A 25,154-nucleotide genomic window follows, 5' to 3' on the forward strand; every position below is an offset into this window, starting at 1 on the left:
AGAGCTCTCATCTTTTGCCCGACTAATTTTTTTCTTATTATCATTTCATTAAGTTTTGATTGCATTTATATAATAATGTAAGATATTGTAAAATAATGTAAAATAATGTAATATTATATAAATGGAAATTCCAAATTATGATACAAAAAGTGATAAATCCAATAACTTTACACAACATTATCCTTTTATGCCAGATTCATGTTTTAGAATGTTAATATGTGGATCTTCTGGATCTGGAAAAACAAATACATTAATGCATATACTTCGAAAACCTCTTATATATTATGATAAATTATACTTGTATGCTAAAAACCTAGAACAATCTAAATATCAAGATTTAATAAATCACTTAAGCCAAATTGCAAAAAAAATTAAAGTAGATCTAAATGAAATACTTGAATATTCAGCTGATCCCAACCAAATTGAACCTTGTGAGAATCTTGAATCAGAAAAACAAAAAGTAGTAATATTTGATGATTTTGTATGTGAAGATAAAAAAGTTCAAAATGAAATAACAAAATACTTTATTCAAGGACGTCACAAAAACTGTTGTGTTATTTATTTAAGTCAGTCTTACTATAAAACACCAAAAGATATTCGAATTAACTGTTCACATTATATTTTATTTGAAAGTCCAGGTAGACGAGAAAATGATATGATTTGTAATGAACAAAATATAGATCGTGATTCATTTGCTAATGCAACAAATCAAAAATTTGATTTCTTATATATTGACAAACCAAGGAAGTTTTTAAGAAAAAACTTTACTGGTAATATATAGATGGGAGTTTTTAATGATGTAAAACAAATAAGTGAACCTGACAGTATAAGTAAAGTTAAATTTGATATTGATTTAAGTGATTATGCTACTAAAAAACAATACAGAAAGCTTAGAAAGGACATGGAATCATATCTTCACAGAAATAAGGAACTTGATAACACAATGAACAGAGCATTAGATATGGGAGGTAATGAAATAATCAACCTAGGAAATCCAGATAAATCCGCTGATGTAGTTCCAAGACGGTTTTTGTATAAAAAAATTCAAAGTGTAATAGATGACTATAATCTTGAAGATGTCAAAAGTATAAAACAAACACTAGAAGCAGAAGTAAAGAATATTGAAGAATTAACAAAAGATTTTAAAAAGAATTCATTATTAATTAATCAATTACAAGGTAAACTTGAAAAAGAAATGAAAGCTATGGTTGATTCTATTAAAGAACTTGAAGAGAAATCTGATTTGACAGATGACAATATAAAAAAAGTATTTAGAACCAATTTTGAAAAGTTATACACTCAAGTTCAGGAAATAAATGATACTATGATTAAACATGAAGAACTAAAAGACAAGATTATTGAAGCTGAAAAAAAGTTACAAAATATGTATCAGTTAGAAATTAGAACAGAAATAAATAAACTAAATACTGAAACTGAAAAAAAGCATAAAGATTTATTAGAATTAATTTCAAATAAACTTGCAGAATATAAATCTGAATTGGAAAAGGCAGCTTCACAAAGAGGTGATGATCATGATACAGCATTAGATAACCTTAAAAAAGAGCTTAATTCTAAAATAGATGACTTTAAAAAACAAATTCGAGTTTGGATTAGTACTGTTGATACACGTCACAATTTAAAGTATGCAGAATTAAATAATATTACAAAAAAATTACAAGAAGATATGACGCAGCTTAATACTAAAGTTGAAGAACATAAAAATGAACTGGACTTTGTAGTTGAAAAATCAGTTAAACAAAGAGAGTTAATTACTGCTAATACTGAAGCAATTAACACAGTTAATGATAAAATTAAAAAAATAATAAATGATTTGGACTCTGTAGTTAAAATATCAGATAAACAAGGAGAATCAATCACTGCTAATACCCAAGTAATTACTGCTAATACTAAAGCAATAACCGCTAATGTCGAAGAAATTGCTACTAATGATGAAGAAATTGCAAAAGTAAAAGATGATTTCTTAAAACAAGAAACACAATTAGCTAGAACAAATGTTGTTATTGACAATTTGCTTTCTTATAAAGTTGCTACAACAAAACGAATTGATGATTTAGCTGAAATAATTCTTAAACTTAAAAAGAAAGACAAAAAAATAGAAGAAAGGCTAGAGGAAGTGGGACGTGAAGTGTTTCTTTTTGAATATAACAGTTATTATGATAAATACAGTTTTTATACATTCATAAAAATGAAAAAGTATTTTGACCATCGTGGTGTCTGGATATATTCAACATATGAAGATATGGCCGGTCTGAACTATTTAAATGAACTTGAATTTAGACCTGGAATTATCTTAGATTATAGAGATTTTATAAGCATAAACCAACAATATAGTGTAGCTGTACCAAATGTGCTTTTGAAGGGTGTGTTTGTGGTTGAAAAAGAAGGAATGTATATAATAGATATTAAATTTTTATTAGCGGGGCCCGGGTTTATAGCTGAACCGGATAAACCGACTAAAAGCCCAATATCACATTTTATATTTAGGCGGTGGAATAATGATGATGATCTAATTTTTAGTACATTTACCAATATTGTAAATATAGTAGCCGAGGACTTTGACATTGGATCGGACAGAATAATATCTATGTATAAGAAAAAAATTAAAATTTATCTACCACAAGGAACAATGTTTGACATTAATCCTTATAACGATTCAACATCTACAGAAGTAAATTTTACGCTTTTGACGAGTAGTTACATCAGATTCTACATATCGGATGAACCTGCATCGGATGCTGTATCGGATGAACCTGTATCGGATGAACATGTATAACCTGTATCGAATGAACATGCATTCCATGATAGAAACAAACTTTTGAATTAAAAGCTTAATTAAAGTTTTAATTAATTACTGTGTTTTTATTTAACTGGAATAATTAATATAATGGGAATATTTAATAATATAAATGAAAAAGTAAATAAAATAGAAAGACAATTAATAAGAAAACCTCCATTGTTTTTAACATGTTATACCCAAGATACCGATGGTGGATTATTTCAATGGAAAACTGTAAATGCTAGTCCTGGTTTAGTTCAAAATGGTAATAATGTAAGAATTAATTTTAATTGCATCTTAATTATTCTTGTTGATGCAATTAAATTAGATAAAGGAGAAGCTAAATTACAACTAAAAAATAAAGAAAATGTAATTCTTCAAAGTTATCATGTAAAAAATAACAGAAAAAATGAATCTATTTCTATTAATTATGCAAATGAATTTAAAAATAAATGATGTTATTTATATTAATTCTTTAAACGTTATGAATATTCAGTTAAACAATTTATGGTTCTATAATTAAGAGTTAATTAATTTAAGAATAAGCTAATGTATCAATACCATTATCAAGAATATATCTTTTATCGTCATAACATGATAAAGATGTTTTATTTATAACATAACTGGAAAGATTGTGTTTATCAGAACGAATAACTTTAAAGGTGTGATTACTTTGGGTTGAATTAAACAAAGTATCTTTATAATTTTTATGAACTATTGTTTTCTTAACAACAAGTTTTTTAATTCCTTTACATTTTTTAACATTTACTTCGTTTTCTAATAAATAAGAATACATTTTACTTTTTAATCCAACAAATTCAACAATGGGAATGCCAGCAGCTTCATCTTTAAATTTTCCAATTACTTTTTTATTATTATCAATAAAATTTTGAATTACTATCGTAATCACTGTTATCAAATAAATCTTTGTCCTTATAAAAATCCTCATATGCATCTTTGGTTTTTATTTCATAACATAATGAATCAGTGTCAGTGAATAGTAATTTACAATTACCCTCGTACTTTTCCTTAATGTAATTATAATGAAAATCATACATTAAATATTTTGATAAATCTAGAATGCACATTCCAACATAACAAGGTCTGTTTAATAACAAACTTTCTTTTATTCTATGAATACCAAACAAATTCTTGTTAAACATCGTTGAACTAACAAATGAAGGTTTGGCTATGTATTTTAATAAAATATTTTCATCATGTGTTAATTTAATATTAACCCTCTTGCGTAAATTCTCCATCGTCTTACCGAATACAGAATTGTTCATTAACTTAAAAAAAGTCCTTTTCAAATGAATTTTTTGCTTTAGATCTTTTTTGAGTATTAAAATCAATATACTTTTTTAACCAAGGAGATGAATCAAAAGTTAATATTTTATGTATTTTTGTTACTTTTAACCCTAATTGTGTATATAGTTCAAGATTTTTAAAATGAACTACATAATTTTGTTTTTTCATTAAAGTTGGAACTAATTTTTTTACATTACTTTTTCCTATTTCAAATTCTGTTTTAATATTTTTACTATAATCAGAAAGCCATTGATCTGGTATAATAATTTTTTCAGGAGCTAAAGGATAATCATTATGTACAGTATGTAATTCTTTTGGATATTCAAGATCACATTCAACTATAAAGTTAGTTTTACCTTTTGCAATTAATTTCTTAAATTGTTTTTCGGATATAAATTTAAAGTTTCCAGACGGTAAAGGTTGACACATAGCCCAACCGTAAAGGTTATTGGCGTCAAGGTACATAATGTATTTGCTGTCAAGTTTAGGATCATAATCCTTCATATATTTATTGTTTGCTTTACTGTATCTGTTTGAAATATAACTTATTCCTCCTCTCAGTCCCTTTTCAATAAAAAGATACATATCAATATCAGTTATTAAATCTAACTTAATTCCAGTCATTTTTAACATTGCATCCCAAGCTAACCCAGGACTACTAAAATAATGACAAGGATCTAATTTGTAGTACTCTAAACATAGTTTTCTAAAATTTTCGAATACATCAGCTAAAAGTAATACGTCAGTTTTTAAATATAGATCATGATATTCTCCCATTGTTTTAATTTTAAATTTATTCCAAACATTTTTAGCATGTTCATATTCGTTGTCAGATATGTGTGTTTCATTTAAAATTGAATAAAACTCTTCTTTAGAAGGTAATTCTGTTTCTTTGAATTTTTTAAATGAATCCATGTAATCATATGGATAAACACCTTTTGTTTTTAATAATTCTAGTGTAACCGAAGGTTCCAGCTTCGCAATGTAATCAAATTCTTGAGATAAGTATTTAAATTCTGGAATATTTTTTACTAGGTTATCCAATGATTGAGACATAAATTGAAATGAATCAATAAAAACCAAGTCGGAAATCATAAATGCCATATATCTTTCCATATTGTTAGGAATAACATTAATTTCTTTTTTGAATTTTCCTATTTGTTGCATAATAAAATGACCGTCATAACCTCTTAAATTATGAAAAATAACAGGAATTTTGTGTGTTAGTTTAAAATTAATATTACATTCTGAGTGAGCACTTCCTCTGAATTTTCCTGTTATATGACAGTGATCTCTTACTTTGATTGAATCTTCTATATATTCTTTTTCACAGATATGACAAAACTTTTGTTTTTTAAATTCAATTTCATTTTTTTTTGACATTCTTTTTTCTTTGTTAAAGTTAACACTAAATATTTCTTTAAAATATTCCTCTTCCTCAAGCATTTTTTCAATAAACTTATAAACTGCATTAGGGCCCTAAAAATCTGGGTTGGTTTAGTATATTTACGTCATAACAACAAACAACTTTATAGCCGTAACCACAATCTATATTTTGGATATGGTTCAGTAAATGAAGATTCAGTTGATGGTAAAGCAGTTAAAACTTTTTTAGTTATTGATTCAAAATCAGCATAAATTAAAAAAGGTACTGCTAAACCTTTATGATAATTTTTAAATTGAAACTTAAACTTCCCTCTTTGGCATTTTAAACCCCTTTGGATACCATTAATAGCTAAAAAATTTTTGGGAATAGTTCATTTAATATTCTTTCTTGAGAAAATGTTGCAGACAGCTTTTACAGAAGTGTTTTTTATTTGCATGTTTTGTTTTGTTAAACTTTAAATTTTAAATTAAAGTCTTTTTATCCAAACATAATTTGGACTACAGTTCTTGAGGGCTTACAGTCATCGTCGGTTATTTATCATTAGTAATTAATAACATGTCCACAGTGTTCTTCGTATTGAATTTTGATATGTACAATGGAAAAATTTACTATTTTCTTCAAAACCAAATATATAAATGATATTTCTTTTAAAACTTCTATTTTAGGTATTTGATTTAATGTAACAGGAAATTTAATTCCAGTATAATAAAGATCGTTTATATGTTTTTTTATAATTTGAAACTCTTCAGAATGTTTTTTTACAGGAAATTTGTAAGCTAAATGGCACCATCTAAAACATTCGTTATCATCATTCTTTATATTTATAATCCTTTCATTGAATTTTGGTAATGGTTTTGGAAATTCTAAATAACTTGAAGCAGCCAATGGACTATACTTTATATCTATTTATATAATGAGCATCAACTGCCCTCTTTTCCCCCAGCCACTTCCTTCTGAAATCCAATTACCAATTCTATTTATTATCATCAAAAGCTTGACGTAAAGTTTTTTTTATTTGTTTGTGTTAATAATTTCTAAAGCCTTTGATTGAAAATAAGCTGATTTATATATTGTATCAGTTTATCCATTTTTGCAAAAGTTATTTTTAAAACAACGTTTATTTTTATCCCTTTTTTAAAGTTTTAAGTTCAGATTTAAGTATTTCATAAAAGTCGTTTATAGTTAAATATAATTGATTCTTTGGATCTTGTCTAATATAATTTTAATTTCAAATTTCTATAATATTGTTTTGTAGATCTCTCAATTTCCATCTATATATTATATTTAGAAAATAAAATTCGTTAAGCCAAAAAAGGATTAAAAAAATAATTAAAAAAAATAATAAAATAAATAAAGTTTTAAATTATCTTTAAGAAGAATTAAAATTTTAAACTTATATCTTTTTCCATTAGTTTTTGATATTCCACATTTTACTCGGTTTTCTCCTTTGCAGCACATTGTTTTTAACCCCGAATTTAAAACCAAGGTCTTTAGACGCCCGATAATTTCTTTTATATTTTTTTTCTTCATTAGTATCACAGTCGGGTTTCAATAACTTTTTTAGGATTTTTCGAATATTAATTTGGTCTGGGACAATCACATAATCTTTCAGCATTTTCTTCTTCAGTTAATAGACAACCACAGTTCCATTCAAATAAATTATTTTTTTAAAAGATAAGGATCTATAACATTTTTTAATTTATCAATGACATGATTTTTATATTCATCGCTAACATTTGATTAAGTTTTGATTTAATAACATTTCTTCTTTTAAGAACTTTCTTATATGAATTTTTATCTGGATTCATTATTTCTCCTAAAGTGCTAGATAATTTTGACATAATCATTCTATCTACCTTTCTATTAACCATCAATATATAATATACTTATAGAAAAAAAATCTCTAAAAACACACGTAAAATTTAATACAGCTCTTCTTCTTTTTTACTTTTATATCCGTTAAGTTTAAATTCCTTCATATACATTTCAAAAGGCATGAATATTTTTTTTCTTTCTGCTTTTCTAATAGTATTGTAAAATATCCTGAATAACTTGTTTCTCTTCTTCTTTATTTATTTTTCCAGGATCATTAGGGTCAATAAACAGCTAAAGCTGCAATCGTGCTTTTGTTATAGTTGTTTTTTATTTTGTGATGATTGCTTTTAAAAAAAAAATTTCTTGTCGTCAAGTTTAGTCTGTTAGTAATATGGTAATTATGATGGAACAGCGCCAGCAACTGCTACAAATATAGGAATAGCTGGAACAAGTGCTAATGCAGCTGAACCAACCAAAGACACCTGCTGTAATTATATACCCGGTACTTACTCTCCCACAAAATTTATAACTTTTTCTGTAAGCAGCAGTAGTTTAGTTAAGTGAATGATTAACTGATCTATTGTTTCTTTTCCCATTATTAGAAATTAATTTTTATGGACCATTTATATAATATATATTTTAAATTAAATTTCTTTCAATTCACAAAATGGTACCCAACTATTAAATTTTTCATTGTAACCTTTCCTTTTTACTAAAGCTTGTTTTTTCTTATAGTCTCGTCTAATAACTTTTTCTATTCTAAAAACTTCTTGTGTAGTAGGTAAAAGTTCTTGTTCATAAAATAAAAACCTTGAATTATTTCATCATTTAAATCTTTAATAGTGTATGTTCTGGGATTTGTATTATTAATTTTATAAATTAAAATATTTCCTCTGTCCAGTTTGGTGTATATCCTTTTTCAAAATGTCTTTTAAGTTTGCTTAAGCGAACTCGATCACCAATTTTAAATTTTGTTTTACTCTTTGGTATCTTTAAATCACCGTATAAATTAAAGTAAACAGTACCTTTATTAAGTTTTTACTAGCTTCGGTTGGTTTTCATTTTATACTAGAATGTTTTGTTTTTTTTAAAATTTATAAACCATACCCTGCAAATTATTTAAAAAAGTATAAGTATTATTTGCTGTAAAATATTTCCACATTATTCTTTTAAACTTCTGTTAATCTTTCTATTACTACAGCCTTTCCTTCATTAAATGTATGGTACATATTAATCTATTTTTATTCAAAAATGATTCAAACTTTTATTATAAAATTCTTTTCCTTCACTACCCATAAATTTTTTGGAATCCTTGCAGTCTTCGGGGACTTTCGTTCCTGAATTCTACCTTCGAAACTATTTTATTAATGCTTCTGTAACAGATTCTCCAGTTTTATTCTTTAATGGAATAACCAAAGCATATTTACTAAATATATCAATAACGGTTAACAAGTACTTTACTCCTTTATTATATTTTGAAAAAGCTTGCATGTCAAACTAAATCAGCTGACCAAGTATCATCAATTCATTAACTATCACTCTTCGTTTCCTAAATTTTCTTTTAATTGGTTTGTGTAATTCTTTTGCTAATTCATCGCTCCATGTGATTCCGGGGGTATACTCTACCCCTTTTCCCGTTTTTTTATTCTGTCCAGCCCCAAATTGATTTTGTTTTAATTATAGGTTTTCAAACTAAATGTTTTGCAATCTTTTCTCCCAAATGTTTTTGATTTAGTGTTATTTAAATTGGAAAGCATTTGCTTATCACATGTACCCTTTTCTACACCACTGTCATAGCAAAAATCATGGTCCCCTACATACTGCATCCAGGTTTATTGACAGGGGGTCCATTATCTAGGGGATTTCCTGGTCCACAATAATTATTTTCCCGGGGGTGTTAAACCCTTTCTTAGGTAATTTAAAAGGGAACATTGCTTTGTGAATATCTAAATTACCCCCTGTACTTTTAACAAACTTTGATTTCATTTTCCACAAGTGAACAAGTAGCCCTTATCATTTTTCTCCCATTTTTGTTGTAACATAATGAGGATTTATATTATCAGTAAATCTTCTTTCTTTCAAAACAATATATTTTATTTGTAAACTCATCTATATTATATGTATTTTAATTTAAACCATACAATATCAAGACAAAACAGTACACTTGTGGTTACTATTGTTTATTTTTCATTAAAATGTTACAAAATAAAAGTACCGTTGTATGATTTATTGTATAAAATACTAAAAGTTAACAATCAAAGAGCAAACGAACAAACAATTATTTTTATTTCACATCTCAATACAACACGTAAAGAAATAAGCGTTTACATTGTAACGTTACTAATAATAAGCATTTACATTTTAAACATTACTAAAATAAACACAAACATTGTGCACGGTATTTCAAATATTTAAAAAAAAGCGTTTACATTGTAAACGTTTTCTAATAAAAGGCGTTTACATTGTAAACGTTACTAATAATAAATGTACTAAAAATAGACGTTTACATTGTAAACATTACTAAAAATAAATGTTACTAAAATAAGCGTTTAATTGTAAACGTTACTAAAAAATGGCGTTTCATTGTAAACGTTACTAAAAATAGATTTACTTTATTTTATATAGGTTTTAACAATAATTTGTTAAAATCTTTTTTTCTTTTTTAATTGTCCCGGGATTGGTCAGTCCTGACCAAGGGTCATAGGTCAAGTGGGGTCAGATATGTCCTCGCACCATCCTTTCTTATACTACTAGCAGGTTTCTCAACAATTATGCTAAATGCTTTCAAACTTCACACCTGTCATGTCACCATTAGATGACATCCCTATTCTTGCTATATTTTGTCAAAATTATGCCCCTTTTCATGCACCACTCGAAGAAGTAAGGGTATATTGCTTTCCATCTGTCGGTCTTGTCAGTTGGTCGGTCTGTAGGGCGAATGGTTTCTGCCCAGTAACTTGAGTACCACTTGGCCCATAACCTTCTAACTTAGTGGCATGATAGGTCTTATCAAGTAAATGACCCCTATAGTTTTTTCAATCAATAGGTAAAATGTCAAGGTCAGAGAGGCCTGAACCCTGAAAACTGTTTCCATCCAGTAACTTAAGAAGCACTTAACCTAGAACCGTCAAACTTAGAAGATTAACAGTGCTTATCAAGAAGATGACACCTGTGGTTTTGGGGCCAAAAGATAAAAGGTCACTGGCGCTTGAAACCTGAAAATGGTTTCCACTCAATAACTTGAGAATCTCTTGACCCAGGAAGTTCAAACTTGGTAGGGTGTTAGGACTTATGATGTAGATGACCCTAATTATGTTTGATATCAGTAGGTCAAAGATCAAGGTCACAAGGGCCTGAACCCAGAAAGCAAGACATAAGAAACTTTTTACATAGAACTTTCAAATTTGAAAGCATTATTTATTGGTAGGCATTTCTTGTCCTCTGAGCCCGACAAAATTTAGTGTTATCATATAGACCAATCAATAATAACTCCATAGCAACGAGTTTCTAAAGAAGCTTAGCTTTCTACTCAATCCTTGATTTGTATAAATGTATGTTTGCTGTATATCTGCTGAAAATAAATATTGTTTAAACCAGTGACTCCATAGCACAAACTGGACTGGCAATTGACACAAGACATGTTATAATACACACTATATTACTCCTCAACAGGATATGGAGAATGATGAGATATTATGGAGACTAGCGAGAGCAGCTGTAGATAAAGGGAAACTCTCAAAAAATGAAACAGAGAAGAAAGCTTTATACTACGAGGCGTATGGTTACATCACAAGAGCACTTGATCTCAACCAAGCAAACTTTGCAGTTCATAAGGTAATTCTTGCGTGTATCTTGGTTTTGTTTGGCTTTATGTGAAGCTTGGTGGTGTTTTTTTTCCAATCATTTGGTTGAGTACCATTCAGAAATCGAGGAAACACTAAGGTTTTTAGTGTACAATTTGACAACCTGCTCATCAGTTTCTGTTAAAAAGAGATATATCATGTTTCCACTATTTCATGGTTGGGTAGATGAAATCATTGTCTGTTCATAACTCAATTATTATTTAAGAACCCGCCCGCTTAGCTCAGTAGGTAGAGCGTCGGTCTGCGGATCGCAGGGTCGCGAGTTCCATCCTCGGGCGAGGCGTGTGTTCTCCGTGACTATTTGATAAACGACATTGTGTCTGAAATCATTAGTCCTCCACCTCTGATTCATGTGGGGAAGTTGGCAGTTACTTGCGGAGAACAGGTTTGTACTGGTACAGGATCCAGGAACACTGGTTAGGTTAACTGCCCGCCGTTACATAACTGAAATACTGTTGAAAAACGGCGTTTAACCCAAAACAAACAATTATTTAAGAACTAATGTTTAGGAAAACTGTGTTTTAACTTTATTGATACACGGAAAGAGGTTATACAATTGGGAATAATTTCACATGGGCGTAGCCTGAGTGAAGTATTCTGGCAACATATGACCGATTTTTAGTGTATTAATTTAGGCAGAACACAATTTTGCTATACACAATTTTGCTATACCTTATTTTGATTCTTAAACAGTAGATAAAATATAGCGGAGCTCTTTCTTGGTTGCAACGAAAACATTCACTTCATGGCACGTTAACGTGGTGTCATTTTATCGTAAGCATGTTTTAACAGAAACAAGCATATTAGAATTCTCTATACAAAACAGAACTTGTACAGAGTGTGCATCTCTATAAAATCTGAATTGTGTTCAGTAACTGGCAAGTTCAGACAGTAATGCTGAGTAATGGCCCTTGAATTTGCTAAAATTGACAGTGTCCACTCAAAAACTAGAGTAAGTTTTCTTTGATGTAACAATGAAAATACAAAAAAAATGCCATGACTTACTTCATATTTCTTTTGTTTTACAGTTTCCTATATCTTACATTACTTAATGTGAAACATTTTCTATGTAATGAATGTTCACCCAACAGCAGCTGTTGGAACAGTGAATGCTTTGAAGTTGCATCACTCCAGTGTTCCAGAGGTAAACACTAACTCTTGTGTTAGGTTGTAAGTGCATCACAGTCCTGTAGAACAGTGGATTCTATAAAATTTCATCATAGATCCTGTGTTCCTCATACAGTAGTTGTTGGATTAGTGCATGTTCATCTTGTCTATGTGAATTTGTGTTTTCCAAGGACAGTTATGTTTTTCATGAAAATTGCACGTACAATAATCAACCTTCAGCCTGCTGCCGGAAAGTGATTTTGCCCTGTGCAGGTTGATCATGGTCTGCACTGTTTGCTGTTCAGTCAGTAAATTTCCAGTGAACACCCCTATGGAATTTAAGTGGTTCTGTCCAGATAAAATGATGGACCAGTCCATTTTAGAAATACAGTAGGGTAAATGTTAAAGACACAGCATTCTTGTATTTCAGTGGTATGCTATACTACTTGACTACACTGGGGAACTTGAAGGCAACAAACAGAGAATTACAAATTCAATAAAAGTTAAAGAACACTTTATGGTAAGTTTGATAGAAGGAACAAGTTTTGGTAAGTTATCAAAGAAAGAATATTTTACGAATAAGTTTGATAGAAAGAACACTTTCATACCATTGACTGGTCAGCCCCATGTCAGTATTAAAATGTGACTTAATGGGGTAATGTGTCAGAGGCAGGACTATAAAATTTGGCCTTGTGCTCACTGCTTAAAGTGACACCATCACCTTATGGCTGAAAAATTGTTGAAAAAGATGCTATTAAAATGAGAACACACATCACAAACACATACATTTGTGGTAATAAATGATGTTTTTTATTTTAGAAAGCAGTTGAGCTCAACCCAAAAGATGCCACATCAATACATTCTTTAGGACAGTGGTAAGTGCTTTAGGACAGTGGTAAGTGCTTTAAGTGGTAAGTGCTTTAGGACAGTGGTAAGTGAAACTGGATATCTCAGACTGGGTTATCTCAAATTTGCAGCTATCTTGAAGATATTTCAAGTCCTGTCCTAGTCTGGCTACCGACTAGATAATTTTTAATACCCCGCCACAATTGGTGGGGGGATTGTAGGAATGGTCTCTGTCTGTCCTTCTGTCCTGTCTTCCATAACATTTTGTGTCCGCTCTGTATCTCCTAAACCCGTTGAAGGATTTCATGAAACTTTGGTCAAATGATAATCTCATCAAGACGATGTGCAGAACCCATGAGTCAGCCATGCGGTTCAAGGTCAAGGACACAACTTGAGGTCAAAGGTTTGAGCCTTCCATTTCATGTCCGCTCTGTATCTCCTAAACCCCTTGAAGGATAATCATGAAACTTGGGTCAAATGATCACCTCATCAAGGCGATATGCAGAATCCATGAGTTAGCCATGTCCACTCAAGGTCAAGGTCACAACTCAAAGTCAAAGGGCCTTCCATTTCTTGTCCATTCTGTATCTCCTAAACCCCTTGAAGGATAATCATGAAACTTGGTTAAAATGATCACCTCATCAAGACGATGTGCAGAACTCATGAATGAGCCATGTCGGCTCAAGGTCAAGGTCACAACTCGCAGTCAAAGGTTTGAGCCTTCCATTTTGTGTCCGCTCTGTATCTCCTAAAGCCCTTGAAGGATTTTAATCATACTTTGGTCAAATGATAACCTCATCAAGACAATGTGCAGAATACATGAGTCAGCCATGTAGGCTTAAGGTCAAGGTCACAACTCTGGGTCAAAGGTTTGAGCCTTCCGTTTTGTGTCCGCTCTGGTTCTCCTAATCTCCTTGAAGGGTTCATATGAAACCTTGGTCAGATGATCACCTATCCAAGATGATGTGCAGAACTCATGAGTCAGCCATGCTAGCTCATGGTCAAGGTCACAACTCTGGGTCAAAGGTTTGAGCCTTCCGTTTTGTGTCAGCTCTGGTTCTCCTAATCTCCTGGAAGGATTCATATGAAACCTTGGTCAGATGATCACCTATCCAAGATGATGTGCAGAACTCACGAGTCAGCCATGCTGGCTCAAGGTCAAGGTCACAACTCAAGGTCAAAGGTTTTAGCCTTCCATTTCATGTCTGCTGTATACCTCCTAAACCTCTTGAAGGAATTCATAAAGCTTGAGTCATATGATCACCTCATCAAGGAGATAAGCAAATCTGATGAGTCAGCCATGTCGGCTCAAGGTCAAGGTCACAACTTAGGGTCAAAGGTTTTAGCCTTCAATTTTGTGTCCACTTATGAGTCAGCCATGTCAACTCAAGGTCAAGGTCACAACTCGAAGTTTAAGGATAGAGCTCTGTATCTCCTAAACCCCTTAAAGGATTTTCATGAAACTTGGGTCAAAATGATCACCTCATCAAGATGATGTGCAGAATTGATGGGTCAGCCATGTCAGTTCAAGGTCAAGGTCACAGCTCAAGGTTAAAGGTTTACCCTTTCACTATCCATAGCAGTGGAGGGGGATTTAGCTGTCTTTCAGACTGCCTTGTTTAAAATTTGTGTAATACTAATTTGTTTTTTGGCTCTGATTATCAATGTTTTGAGAAGAAAACGGACATAATTATACAAAATTTGAACAACCTCAGGAGTAATCTCCTGTGAATATAACACAGGGTCTGAACGCAAGACTAGTCACATCCCGAAAACATGTGCGTACCGGTGAAATATCATTTTAAGTCAAATTTCTGTTACCTCGGAGTAAAACGCTTGATCACTTGGATTTTTAGATAACGAGTTACAACTGTATAAGCTTCTAAGATGCAGAAATTTGTTGTGACTTATAGAAATTGTATCAACTATAGACTTAGTTTCAGTTTGAGACACAGAAAAGTCAATTTCTTGAATAGCTAGGCGAGACAGACATTTACACTAAGATATAATTATAGTGTTAATATTTTGTTGAAGCTTTTCCACCTCCTTGAAAACATTATGAAAATTCCATGTAATGTTTTATCAACACACAACATTTGTTCTGCTGTAGGTGTTTTACTTTTGCTGATATGTCTTGGTATCAGAGAAAAATTGCTGCAGTGATATATAAATCTCCGCCCTCGTCCACCTATGAAGAGGTAAGTCGAAAACTTTAAAGATAACATAACTCTTAACATAGAAAATTTGTTGAAACGTATCTAAAGATAAAGATTTGTATTATAAAGTAATATCGATGGAACATTTTTTTAAAAAACAGTGGTCATTTTTGCCCCCATTTTTAACCCTTTCAGAGGCATTTGCCAGATGGCCAACATATATTTTTGGATTCAGCATACCCAAAATATGTTAAAAAAGTATGTTGGATCAAATACTAACAAAATGCTTGTAACTTCTTAAATAAGCTTATATCTGCAAAATCGGACTAGACTAATGTCATAGATGCTGCTTTTATGAGTAAGAATAGAAGAGAAAATGCAGTAAATGACAAATATTTACTTTAAAAACCAAAAATATTACATTACCTTTCGTGAACAGACACAGTCAAACAGAGTCTGCTATTATTCTGCTTAGTTGCATTCTATGCTTCTAAAGGAACTTTTTACAGATTTTATTTGCTTTCAACTTCACACATGTATAACTGTTCTAACTTTTTCAGTTTTCAGTAACAAAATATTTTTTTGCTGTCCTGGAGCCAGTTGTTCGAAACTTTAACAGTTGATTAAGCTAACAGTCGATTAACTTTTAGAGTAATATTTTGACGCTTTAGAAAACTTAGAAAAACAAATGTACAGCTTAAGGATTAAGAACACTAAAACGTCCATACAGTAAACATCATACTAGTGCTTCCCACCAAGACTAGTAATTTGAATCAAAATTTAGCAGGTGATTAGTTTAACAGTCTGTTAAAGTTTCGAACAACTGGGTACAAAGTCTTTTGAGCCAAAAACAACATTGCAGATAGCTTAGGATATACAGAGTTCAATCTAGGGTTGTGAGTTCTATCTATGATATAATGTTCTCTGTGATGAATTGATAAAAGACATTGTGTCTGAAATTATTCGTCCTCCACGTCTAATTTTTGTAGGGAAGTTGGCAGCCATTTGCGGAGAACAGGTTTATACTGATATATAATCCAGGAACACTGGTTAGGTTAACTGCCGCAGTTACATTATTGAAATGCTGTTGAAAAATTGCATTAAACCCGAAACAAAATAGAGTTCAGAAACTACAAGAGAACTTTAAATAATTGTAATTATAGATTGAAGCTACTGAAATATCTTCCAACAGGAAAACAGTATAGGTTCTACAATTTTACATCTGACTTGTTCAATGTTGACCATTCTCTCAATGTAGACAAGCTATTGGTCAGTTTTAAGAAAACTTATGAAGGGGCCTCCGTGGCCGAGTGGTTAAGGTCGCTGACTTCAAATCACTTGCCCCTCATCGATTCGGGTTCGAGCCTCACCCGTGGCGTTGAATTCTTCATGTGAGGAAGCCATCCAGCTGGCTTACGGAATGTCGATGGTTCTTCCCAGGTGCCCGCTCGTGATGAAATAATGCACGGAGGGGCACCTGGGGTCTTCCTCCACCGTTAAAGGTGGAAAGTTGCCATATGACCTGTCATGTGTCGGTGCGACATTAAATCCAACAACAACAAAAAAAAACAAAAAAAACTTATGAGCAGCCAGTTAGATACGGTACCGTAGTTTTCAGACTGTAGTTTTAAAGTGTAATTACATGAGTCATTATAGAAATTGCCAGTCAATAGTTTGTACTATCAACTTGTCTATAGTTCAGCACAAATTTTTGTTGGGCTAAAGTCAAAGAGTAAAAAAATATGAAAATTTGATTCTGATTTCATATGATAAAACTTTTGTAGAATGGCTTCCCAGTTAATAGTCAAAACTATTTAAGATTGTTCCTGTGGATGTTATGCAGTAGTTTTGTCTATTGACCTGCAAGCCATTCAGTAAGTGAATACTGTGCTGATATGTATCGTATGAGGCAAGGTCATGCAACCCATGTGTTTTGAACCTGTGATCTCAGTGATACCTTGTAAATCATATCAACCTTTTCCCTTCGAGTTTCTAAAATGGACTGGTCTTTCATTCAGTTTCAGCAGTACCACTTCTTAATCAAAGGGGTATGCACGGAATATTTACTGACTGAATAGCGAACAGTGCAGACCATGATCAGTGCAGGCTGATCTTAGTCTGCACTGGTCACAAAGGCAAAGCTATTTGCCGCCAGCAGGCTGAAGTTTAAGGGTGTATCATCTTGTTTATTCTCTTTTTCAGGCTTTGAAATACTTTTTACAAGCAGAGGAAAGTAAGTTTCTGTAAATTGTTTGCTACACTTAACACTGAAGAATTCTCACTAGCTACATACTTCGCTAACTGTTTTACTGCACTTATGCTTTCATGGTATTCTCACAAACTAGATACTTTGCTGTTTCCTGCAGATTAGCTTCCATGGTATTCTCACTAGCTAGATACTTTGCTTACTGTTTTACTCTACTGTAGATTTCATGGTATTTTCACTAGCTTGATTTTATGTTGTTTATTTCACTGCATTGTAGATTTCAAGGGGCCTCTGTGGCTGAGAGGTTAAGGTCACTGGCTTCAAATCTCTTGCCCTTCACTAATGTGAGTATGAGCCTCATTCAGGGCATTAGACTCTTTATGTGAAGCCATCCAGCTGGCTTACGGAAGGCCCGTGGTTCTACCCAGGTGCCTGCCCATGATGAAATAATGCACGGAGGGGCAGCTGGGGGTCTTCCTCCACCATCAAAGCTGGAAAGTCGCCATTAGACCTATGAGTGTGCCGGTGTGATGTTAAACCCAACAAAGCAAACAAACAAGCAATGTAGACTTCATTATATTCTCACTACCTTGGTGTTTACTTAGAAATATAAAGATTTTTTTTCTGGTATTTATGTTTGTGTAAAATCTGCCTTTAATGCACACATTGACTTAAAGGGGCTTTATTCAATGTGTGTGTTATTTGGCAGGGTTTACACATGCATGAACACACACATACAAAAAAGTAATCCTTTATTGATAATAGTTAGATAGTCTCTGATCACTGTTCATTTATCTCTTTCTTTACATCTTTAGTTAGAGTCGCAGGTAATACGCATGAATATTGTACTGTTTATCTCCCTTTGTGGTTGTGTAAACACATTGCTCTACAGTCTATATGTTTTAAATATTGACTGTGTTGTTTTGTAGTATGTACATGATTGTGTAAATATAACAAATATGACAAGACGACAAGCCAAAAAATCTTAAACATATCTGTTTGCAAAATTTGGGTTTCATAAATGAGCCGCACCATGAGAAAACCAAGGTAGTGCATTTGCGACCACCATGGATCCAGACCAGCCTGCGCATGCAGGCAGTCTGGTCAGGATCCATGCTGTTGGATTTCAAAGCCTTTTGGAATTAGAAAAACTGTTAGCGGACAGCATTGATCCCGACTAGACTGCACAGATGTGCACGCTGGTCTGGATCCGTGCTAGTCTTAAATGCACTATGTTGGTTTTCTCATGGTGTGGCTCAAATGTTTAGATGTATTTAATTTGATGCCTTTCAGTACAACTAAGAAATAATTTATAGCATTATTTGTACGACGTATTACCGCCAGAATGTATAAAAAGTGTTAAAATACAGTTTTGGAATAAATTATTTCGATTCTAATATGCCCTTAATATAAAACAGTAGATTAAATATAGTAGCACTATTTCTTGGTCGGTACAAAAACATTGACGTCACCGCACATTAACGTGACATCATTTAGAATTATAATTAAAGAAACATGTACTTGTGCAATATTTTAATAAATTTCACAGTGTTAATTTGAGAGGAAAATAATGGTTTTATCATGTTGTGCTTATTTTAACTGACTAAGTAGCACTACCTCTGTAGAATGAATGTCCCATTGAAGATAGAATGTGTTTGTTGTAGAGAGGTTGTTGCTATGGAGAGGCTAATTAAAAAAAGAATATATATCTGTGTTTGAAGGGTGTTACTTGTTCATTGGTAGTGTAATTACCAGAGGTTTTACAATTACAATGACAGATAGATTTGTCATTCTTCATACTTCATGTATCTGAATTTCCCAACCTGTCAACATACATGTAGTAAGCTTAATAAAACACTAACAAAAGACTTCAAGACATGAATTGGATCTTTGGTGACACATCTGTATATATTCTGTTTGATGATCTACTATGGATAGCGAGTCGTGAGTTTGATCCTTGGGCGGGTGTATGTTCTACGTGACAGTTTGATAATACACATTGTGTCTGAAATAATTTGTCCTCCACCTCTGATTCATGTGTGGAAGTTTGCAGTTACTTCCGAAGAATGGTTTGTAGTGGCAAAGAACCCAGGAAAATTGGTTTGGCTAACTGCCGTCCTTTACATTACTAAAATACTGTTGAAAATGGCATTAAACCCAAAACAAACAAGCAAAATCTTTGATGATCACAGCAGTGCATCTAAACTGTTCATACTAAGAACATTGTTGCAGTATACACATAAGTCAGTGCTAATTCAGAGTAGGAACAGGCAATAAGTAACCTGATATCAATGAAGTTGATAATAAGATGATGGACCTATAATAACATTTGGCAATTAACATTTGATAACATATTCTCCTAACTATTTCATTATTTTCCGGTTGCTCATTTTGTTCAAACAAGCAATCCGCTGGAAAATACTGAAATTGCAAGTAGAGAGTAGGTGATCATATGGCATTGTCAGTAAGCTGCAAAAAAGAGAATGGCATTACAGGTCCACTATCTAAATGTCAGTAAATAGAAAAAGAGAATGTCATTACAGGTTCATTATTAAATGTCAGTAAACCACAAAGAGAGAATGTCATTAGAGGTCCACTACCTAAATGTCAGTATATTAGAAAAAAGAGAATGTCATTACAGGTCCAGTATCTAAATGTCAGTATATTAGAAAAAAGAGAATGTCATTTCAGGTCCACTATCTAAATGTCAGTAAAGTAGAAAAAAGAATGTCATTACAGGTCCACTATCTAAATGTCAGTATATCGGAAGAGAATGTCATTACAGGTCCACTACCTGAATATCAGTAAACCAGATAAAAGAGAATGTCATTACAGGTCCACTATTAAATGTCAGTTAACCAGAAAAAGACAATAAACAACAGTGTCTATTTCATTGTTTTTCAGCGGAGCCAAACTTTTACAGCATGAACTTACTGATGTTGGGAAAAACGTACATGAAGCTTCGTGATGCTGAGATGGCAGTTACCTACCTTGTAAGATGCAAAGATTATCCAGTAAAAACACCAGATGACCAAAAGGTAATAATAAAGGGGTTAAGATTCCAGTATGTGAATGGTTGCTATAGAGATCACTTGAGATTTAGTAAACATCTCTTTCCAGTTGTCAGATAGATGAATCATCAGGCTTGAGAAAAAAACAATAATTGAAGAACGTTTTGCACACAGACCTCAAACTTGTTTGGCAGATGATCCCTATCGAGTTTGAGGCCAGTCATTCAAAGGTTATGGTGTCCTTAACCTTGACCTGGAAATCCGTTTCCTTCTGTAACTGAAAAACACTAGTGTTTATGTCAAAGCCTGTCTGTCTGTGGACCAATGGTTTCCTAATGATAACTGAAGAATACTTTGGCTTGCAGGTGTCAAACTTCTAAGGATGTGGCCTCTTGTTTTTATGGTCAGTTGGTCAAGGGACAAAGGTCATAGTGATCTTGGGAGGCCATCATAGGGCCTGCTTGTTTACAAACACATCCTGTTGTAAACAAAACTTCCTTTTCAATAGATACTACTCAGTTTTTACAAGATTTTCTATTGTTGTCAAGTTTGAATGTTTCTGACCATTGCTGAACTTAATTTAAAAGATGAAGGGTTTAATTAATTTGATTGCAAAATGGCGATCTAAGCTTGCCAAAGTATAAGTTTTTCCATCCATATATAAAATATTTGTATATTTTAGGCAAATGATGAAGCAAGGTCTTTTTTGAATATCCTGATGCAAAAACATGATCAAAATACAAAGAAAGCAGAATCAGCCAAATGATGATACATGATGTCTGATGTAGGTTAAAAACCACTGTAAAAAGTGTATTTTTACTTTTCCAAACTCCAGTCACATGAACTTGTTTCCAAAGAAAATAGTTATCTGTTAATTTGAATATATTTCTCCAAGTGAGGTCTAACTTGCACTAGGAAAGTGTGGTAGCTTGATTGTTTAAATCCAGTTATGAGAGGTGTAGTCTGCCAATCTGTGGATGGTGTTTAAGTCTGGACACCATTCAACAATCCCTGCTTTTGATTTGTTATAAATTGACCAGTTGCAATGCTCCATTCGTAGAATGGATCCATAAAATGTGTACATGAGTTTAAGAAAATAATGACTATATTCAAGGCTCCAGATAAGATTAGTGTAAATTACACTTTGAAGTAATGCATATATGCCTGTCTGATATAATTTTTAAGCGTGTAAAAACGTATATAAAATTACAGACTTGCATGCAATGACTTTTTACTTGTGTAAACAAAAACTGAATCGTCTGGATGCTTTATGTAACAGAGCATAATCAGCATTTAGGCTAAATAATGAGACCTCGGGTAGACCGATTTTACATTTTGATATTTTACGTTGTCTAATACTTGGGGGCGGATATCGACAAGTAAAAAAAAAACCGATATTCAACTCTCGAGTACAATTATTTGGACTATATCAGCATTAATTCTCCCACATTGAATGTACACACGCATTGAATGGTACTCTATAAACCTAAGTTAAACTATATTATACACTCAATGCATGCATAGGTCAAATAGTTTGGAATTAATATTGATGGTACAGTAGTCACTAGTGTACTGTGAAACTTAACTGCAAAGTCATACACCCAATAAATATATTATAAAACTGATTTCTTTTTTTAACCAGGTTTTTGTAGAAAACCAGTTATAAGATTGGGGTATGGGGAGGTGGGTTTCCACACAATAACTTCAGTTTAGAACAAGCTATACACACCAAACTTGGCCTGTAGATAGATGATAAAGAGACGAAGCCTTAGGTTGCATTTGGGGTCATTTGGGTCAAGGTTGCTGTTGCTAAAAATAGAAAAAATGTTTTCCGCACAGTAACTAGTTTTCATTGATGTATTGAAATTCATCTTGGCCTATAGGTAGCTTAATGAAAAACCAAGGTTGAGATTGTATATGGGGTCATTTGGGTCAAGTTCAATGTCAGGATAACTTATTCAAACTCATAGAAAATTCCACGGTGGTGCAGTGGTCTAAAGTGTTGGGTGAAAAGCTACTTTTTAGCTCGACTATTCGAAGAATAATCTAGCTATTCTACTCACCCTGGCGTCGGCGTCACACATTGGTTAAGTTTTTGCATGCAAGTACATGCAGCTATCATTTAAAGGCATATAGCTTTGAAACTTTTTTCTTTTTCTAGGTCAATTACCAACCTCACTGGGTCAAGTTCCATAACTCTGACATGTATTTTGAGCAAATTATGCCCCCTTTTGGACTTAGAAAATGCTGGTTAAAGTTTTACATGCAAGTTACTGTCTCCAAAACTAATGCAGGTATTGAATTGAAACTTCACATGTGTCTTTGGGGTTATAAAACTAGCTGATAGCAGCAAGTCCCATAACTCTGACCTTCATTTTGGCCAAATTATGTCCCCTTTTGGACTTAGAAAATTCTGGTTAAAGTTTTGCGTGCAAGTACATGCAGCTAATACTAAAAGGCATATAGATTTGAAACTTATTTTTTCTTTTTCTAGATCAATTACCAACCTCACTGGGACAAGTCCCGTAACTCTGACGTGTATTTTGAGCAAATTTTGCCCCCTTTTGGACTTAGAAAATTCTGGTTAAAGTTTTACATGCAAGGTACTATCTCCAAAACTAATGCAGATATTGAATTGAAACTTCACATGTGTCTTCGGGGTTATAAAACTAGTTGATAGCAGCAAGTCCCATAACTCTGACCTTCATTTTGGCCAAATTATGCCCCCTTTTGAACTTAGAAAATCCTTGTTAAAGTTTTGCGTGCAAATACATACAGCTATTACTAAAAGGCATATTGATTTGAAACTTATTTTTTCTTTTTCTAGATCAATTACCAACCTCACTGGGTCAAGTCCCATAACTCTGACATGTATTTTGGGCAAATTATGCCCCCTTTTGGACTTAGAAAATCCTGGTTAAAGTTTTGCGTGCAAGTACATACAGCTATTACTAAAAGGCATATAGATTTGAAACTTATTTTTTCTTTTTCTAGATCAATTACCAAACTCACTGGGTCAAGTCCCATAACTCTGGGCAAATTATGCCTCCTTTTGGACTTAGAAAATTCTGGTTAAAGTTTTACATGCAAGTTACTATCTCCAAAACTAATGCAGATATTGAATTGAAACTTTACATGTGCCTTTGGGGTTATAAAACTAGTTGATTGCAGCAAGTCCCATAACTCTGATATGCATTTTGGTCAAATAATGTCCCCTTTTGAATTTAAAACTTTTTTGATATTTAACCTTTTTGGGTAATATTTTCCTGCTTCTGGGACAACATTTCGAATAGTCGAGCTTGGCTGTCTTACGGACAGCTCTTGTTAGTCAATGGAACGGAAGGGCGTAGGTTCAAATCCTACTCAGATCCAAAAAATTTTTTTTTTCTTTCTTTTTTTTTTTGTCAAGGTCAAGGTTACAGTTACTGAAAATAGATATTTTTCTCTAAGAATAGATTTTTTCTCAGTGTGGTCATCAAAAAGGTGGTTTCTGCTTTATAATTTTAGTTTGGACTTAGTTACTGCCACCAAACTTTGTTTACAGCAAGCTTATATGAAGAATTAGCTTTGAATGATATTTGGGGTCACTGTTACTAAAAATAGAATAATGGTTTCCTCTCAGTATCTTTAGTTTGGGTACACTTATTGTCAGTATACTTGGTGTGTAGATAGCTTTTATCAAACACAAAAGGGAATGTATATGAGGTCGCTTGGATCAAGGTCAAGGTCATTGAAGCTTAAAAATAGAAAAATGGGGTCATATTTGAAAGAAAAAATAGATTTTTGTGCTTTGGAATAGAAGGGTGTCGGTTCAAGTCTCACTGAGATCCATTTTTTTTGTGTGACAGAAATGTTATTTTAATGCCATTGGGTAACTAAAAATAGAGAAATATGGTCAAAGTTATAAGAAATATATATGTTTGATAGAAATGACCATTTTTTTTAAAGAACCTGTTGGCATGATGCAATTGAAAACCTTGTTTTCGTGGAATTTCCACGTTTCTTGTTTCACATTTAAAAATATTCAGGAGTAAAATTACTTCTAGTAAATTTCAGATTTTACCATTTTACTCATTCACCAAAAATATGATTAGTATATACCCATAGGCCAAAAAAAATTATCTGGAGCTCTGTATATTTTATGCCACTTCATCACTTATTACCCCCACTGGAGGTGGAGTGATATAGATATTGTGTGGTCCATTGCTGTTTTGTCTTCACAAGCATCCTTTCTTTTTTTATTAACGGGCATTTACTGGGTATTTAATTTGTAACAAGCTACTCAACAAGCAATAGAAAGTACGCAGTAAGCAGTATGGCATTGTCCTCAGTACCCAACAAATGTCCTTTTGTTTGCTTGTCCGTGCATCAATCTTTTTATCTGAAACTGAAAATGTTCATGTAATACCAAAAGTATTTATCTAAAATCAACACACCTTGCATAGTTGTTAATTAGCACATGGTCTTTGCTCACATACACATGTAGTGTCATCTACCTTGACCCTGTGAAATCAGAGTTTTTCACTTTGATTTGAAAAGTAAGGATTTTTCACTATATCTATTGATGGATCTTCATGAAACTTTACACAAACACAGATAACTGTATGGCGGTGATGCATGGGCAGTTTCTTTAGGATAACTTTAGTAACTTAAGAGTT

The 25,154-nt window shown here is 32.4% G+C and overlaps 1 protein-coding gene across 2 annotated transcripts in view; it reads left to right on the forward strand.

Annotated features, from left to right (window-relative positions):
* The window catches only part of LOC123549858 (regulator of microtubule dynamics protein 1-like), a 50,775-nt gene that overhangs the window by 22,782 nt on the left and 2,839 nt on the right, over positions 1-25,154 (forward strand). The window contains exons 4-10 of one of the 2 annotated variants that reach the window (XM_045338296.2): positions 10,980-11,141; positions 12,708-12,797; positions 13,097-13,152; positions 15,234-15,321; positions 17,482-17,512; positions 20,390-20,523; positions 21,179-21,280. In XM_045338296.2, the coding sequence (XP_045194231.2) occupies positions 10,980-11,141; positions 12,708-12,797; positions 13,097-13,152; positions 15,234-15,321; positions 17,482-17,512; positions 20,390-20,523; positions 21,179-21,262 (645 nt within the window). In that variant the 3' untranslated portion in view covers positions 21,263-21,280. The remainder of the gene's footprint in view (positions 1-10,979; positions 11,142-12,707; positions 12,798-13,096; positions 13,153-15,233; positions 15,322-17,481; positions 17,513-20,389; positions 20,524-21,178; positions 21,281-25,154) is intronic. The other variant, XM_045338297.2, reaches the window with a different exon arrangement.

This window comes from Mercenaria mercenaria, chromosome 6, assembly GCF_021730395.1.
Source record: "Mercenaria mercenaria strain notata chromosome 6, MADL_Memer_1, whole genome shotgun sequence".
NCBI lineage: Eukaryota > Metazoa > Mollusca > Bivalvia > Venerida > Veneridae > Mercenaria > Mercenaria mercenaria.